The 2,905-nt window shown below is 39.2% G+C and overlaps 1 protein-coding gene across 5 annotated transcripts; it reads right to left on the bottom strand.

The window, feature by feature from the left end:
- Nucleotides 1-15: 15 nt before the first annotated feature.
- Nucleotides 16-2,688, bottom strand: LOC106755245 (pentatricopeptide repeat-containing protein At4g37170-like). 5 transcript variants are annotated; one of them, XM_022778201.1, is made up of 3 exons: nucleotides 991-2,688; nucleotides 766-863; nucleotides 16-144 (listed from the first exon to the last, which is right to left on the bottom strand). In XM_022778201.1, exons 1-3 carry the CDS (start codon nucleotides 2,470-2,472, stop codon nucleotides 132-134), a joined length of 1,593 nt encoding a protein of 530 aa, XP_022633922.1. In that variant the 5' UTR covers nucleotides 2,473-2,688; the 3' UTR covers nucleotides 16-131. The 5 variants fall into 5 exon arrangements, 2 of the variants coding, with proteins under 2 accessions (XP_022633922.1, XP_014492846.1); XR_001375386.2 differs by having other exon boundaries at nucleotides 35-144; nucleotides 379-863; nucleotides 991-2,687; XR_002667084.1 differs by having other exon boundaries at nucleotides 73-194; nucleotides 287-863; nucleotides 991-2,687.
- Between the last annotated feature and the right edge of the window lie 217 nt (nucleotides 2,689-2,905).

Raw genomic sequence — 2,905 nt, 5'->3', positions numbered from 1 at the left:
CAAAGTACAACTGATAACTGTCATGAAAGTACATGCTTGAGTAAGATAAATGGCATACGATCACAGAGCTTACCAAGAGAAGTCTCAACACTGCAGGACGCATGTAATCTGGAACACCACTCCAAGATAATTCACGCAATTTCTCTACAGAATAGATGAGGAAGAAATATAAGCTCTGCACCATTGGTTCATTGCTGAAAAATAGAAAACTAATTGGATNTTGTTAATNCTCGATACGGATTNGGNAGTTAAAAAACTGAGGGTGGTTTCCAATTGAGGCCTTTACTCTGTGGGATTGATAGAACTGTATATTAAGAACTCAAAATACAAGACTGTATCTTGAAAATGTTTATTGCTTTACTCCAATTCTGCACCTACCAATGTAGCAGGTATAGAATACTTGCACGCTGTCCTTAATGCATCATGCTCTCAGTTCAATTTTGCAGTAACTTTTAGCTCCAGAGGGTTTCTTATCCTGGTCACTTTGTGTTCCTCCTCTTTCTCAAAATGATGTTTTATAAAAAATACTAAAAAAAAAAATTAACTTAGATGCTTGACATATGTACAACATTTTGGGGGCACGAACCAAGGGATAAGAGGCATGAACTACTCATATTGTCTTGCAAAATTATTTTGAACCTAACCATTAAAAAATCATAAAAGCAAAGGCAACTGTGTCATGAGTGTGTTAATATGGGAACACGGCTGCGCTAAATATGACACTTCCACCAGAATATAAAGGAGCAATGAAGAAGCAGTCATTACTGATATAAAAAAAAAAATGGAAATGAAGAGAAGTCAGGTAAGGCATCTCCTTCAGCTAGATACGTGTCCCAAAGACGTGTAACCAAATGGAAGGGTACCTAATTGCATAAATCAGAAATCAGAGTCAACAAAAGCATAAAATTCTGCCTATTTTTCTGTAGTTCATAATTTTTGAGGAGTTTTCATGTAATTCTTGAGGAGTAACCTCGTTTACAACTTATCTACCTCCACCCAACTCCATCCTGCAGGTTTTCTCATTCCCCTTTGTTGCATAAGCCTTCTGACTTCAGCTACTTCATTCCATAAATTCTTTCTTGCATAGACATGTGCTAATGTTAAATATGGTGCTGCATTACTTGGTTCCATCTTGATAAGTTGATCAGCAGCCTCCCTCCCAAGTTTTACATTTCCATATATCTTACAAGAACTCAAGAAAGAGCTCCAAATTACATAATTAGGATCATAGGGCATTTTTTGCATTAAATCCCTTGCCTTACTCAAATTCCCTTTTCTAGCATAAAGATCAATCAAGCAAGCATAGTGATCAATATCAGGAGACATGCCATAATTTGTTGTCATTTTGTTGAAGTATTCCACCCCTTTGTCAAGCAATCCTGCATGATTACAAGCTGTTAAGACAGCAGTAAAGCAGATATGATCAGGAACTAACTCTTGTTTGGTCAGTAGACAATCAAAAAGTTCCAAAGCCTCTGAACTTCTCCCACATTGAGCATAACCCATGATCATGGATGTCCACAACACATTATTCTTCTCAGAAGTCTGATCTAACACGCGTTGAGCATCATCAATATCGCCACCTTTTGAATACATATCAATCAAAGCACTGGCCAAAAACACATTTCTTTCCGAACCCATTTTAATAACAAGAGAGTGCACTTGCCTTCCCTGAAGGAGTAATGCAAGGTTGCTACAAGCATTTAAAATCGTGCATAAAGTATGATCAGTAGTACCCAGATTTTGCCCCCTCATTTCTACAAACAGTTTCAATGCATTTTCGTTGAACATGTTTTTAGAATATCCAGAGATCATGGAATTGTACACAACAATATCCTTCTCACTAGTTTTAGCAAATAAGAGTACGGCATCATCAATTTGTCCCTGATTTGCATAACAGTCAATCAATGAGCAGACCACAAAATTGTTAGTATCACATCCCTGCTTGATGATATGAGTATGAAGAGCGGAGCAATGTTGAAGGCCACCACTTTGCCCAACACAGGCACTAATGACACTAACAAAGGTAAGACAATTGGGCATAATTTGGGTGTATAGCATCTCTTTGAACAACAATAAGGCACCTATTCCTTGTCCATTGATCGACAATCCCGTAATAAGTGAAGTCCATGAAACCTGATCATGTGTTCTGATGCCACTAAATACCTTCTTTGCATCCAGAATAGCAAAACATTTGGCATAGAAATCAATAAGTGCACTACAGAGGAACAAATTATCTTCATATCCAGATCGAATCATGAAAGCATGGATTTGTATACCCAAACGCCAATTCCGGGTTTTCCCACAAGAACTAAGTGCAGTACAAAGAACATATTTTATTGGCTTCCTTGTCGATCCATTCACTGTGCTTAATGACTCCAGTGCTCCATAGATGCTAGCAGTTTTAGAACACAGTTTGCCAAAGAATCTGCGCGTGAAACCATAAACAAAAGAGCTTGAACAATGCACCATATTGCAGGGCTTGTGTCAAATAAATCTTGCGTACTACCCAATTGAACCCTTAACATTAAATGGAAAAATCCAACTAAGCTGGCCTTTTTCACCCCTGTTTCTCTCAGACCTCGCTGATCCATTCATTGTGCTTAGTGACTCTAGTGCTCCATAAATAGGTATTGGAAAATAAAAAGGAAGGAGGAAGAAGGCAGTGATGGAATTGGAAACGAAGTAACGCACCTGCGATATGTTGATCAGAACCTAACTGACGGATTCGGGCAGAGGTTGAAAAGGAAGCTAAAGAGGGAAGTTTGTGTCGGTTAGGATTGATTGTGGCAATAGAGGGGCTGCTTCAGTGGGAGGGCGCGGTGGCCGGACGAGACGACGGAGAGAGAGAGACGGCGGAGGAGTTCAGTTTGGTTAGGTTCTCTGGGCGTGATCGAGAGAGAGA

The sequence above is a fragment of the Vigna radiata genome, unplaced genomic scaffold (assembly GCF_000741045.1).
Source record: "Vigna radiata var. radiata cultivar VC1973A unplaced genomic scaffold, Vradiata_ver6 scaffold_656, whole genome shotgun sequence".
NCBI classification, from domain to species: domain Eukaryota; kingdom Viridiplantae; phylum Streptophyta; class Magnoliopsida; order Fabales; family Fabaceae; genus Vigna; species Vigna radiata.
The sequence above is the reverse complement of the archived record's forward strand: the minus strand, read 5'-3'. Positions and strand labels throughout refer to the sequence as shown.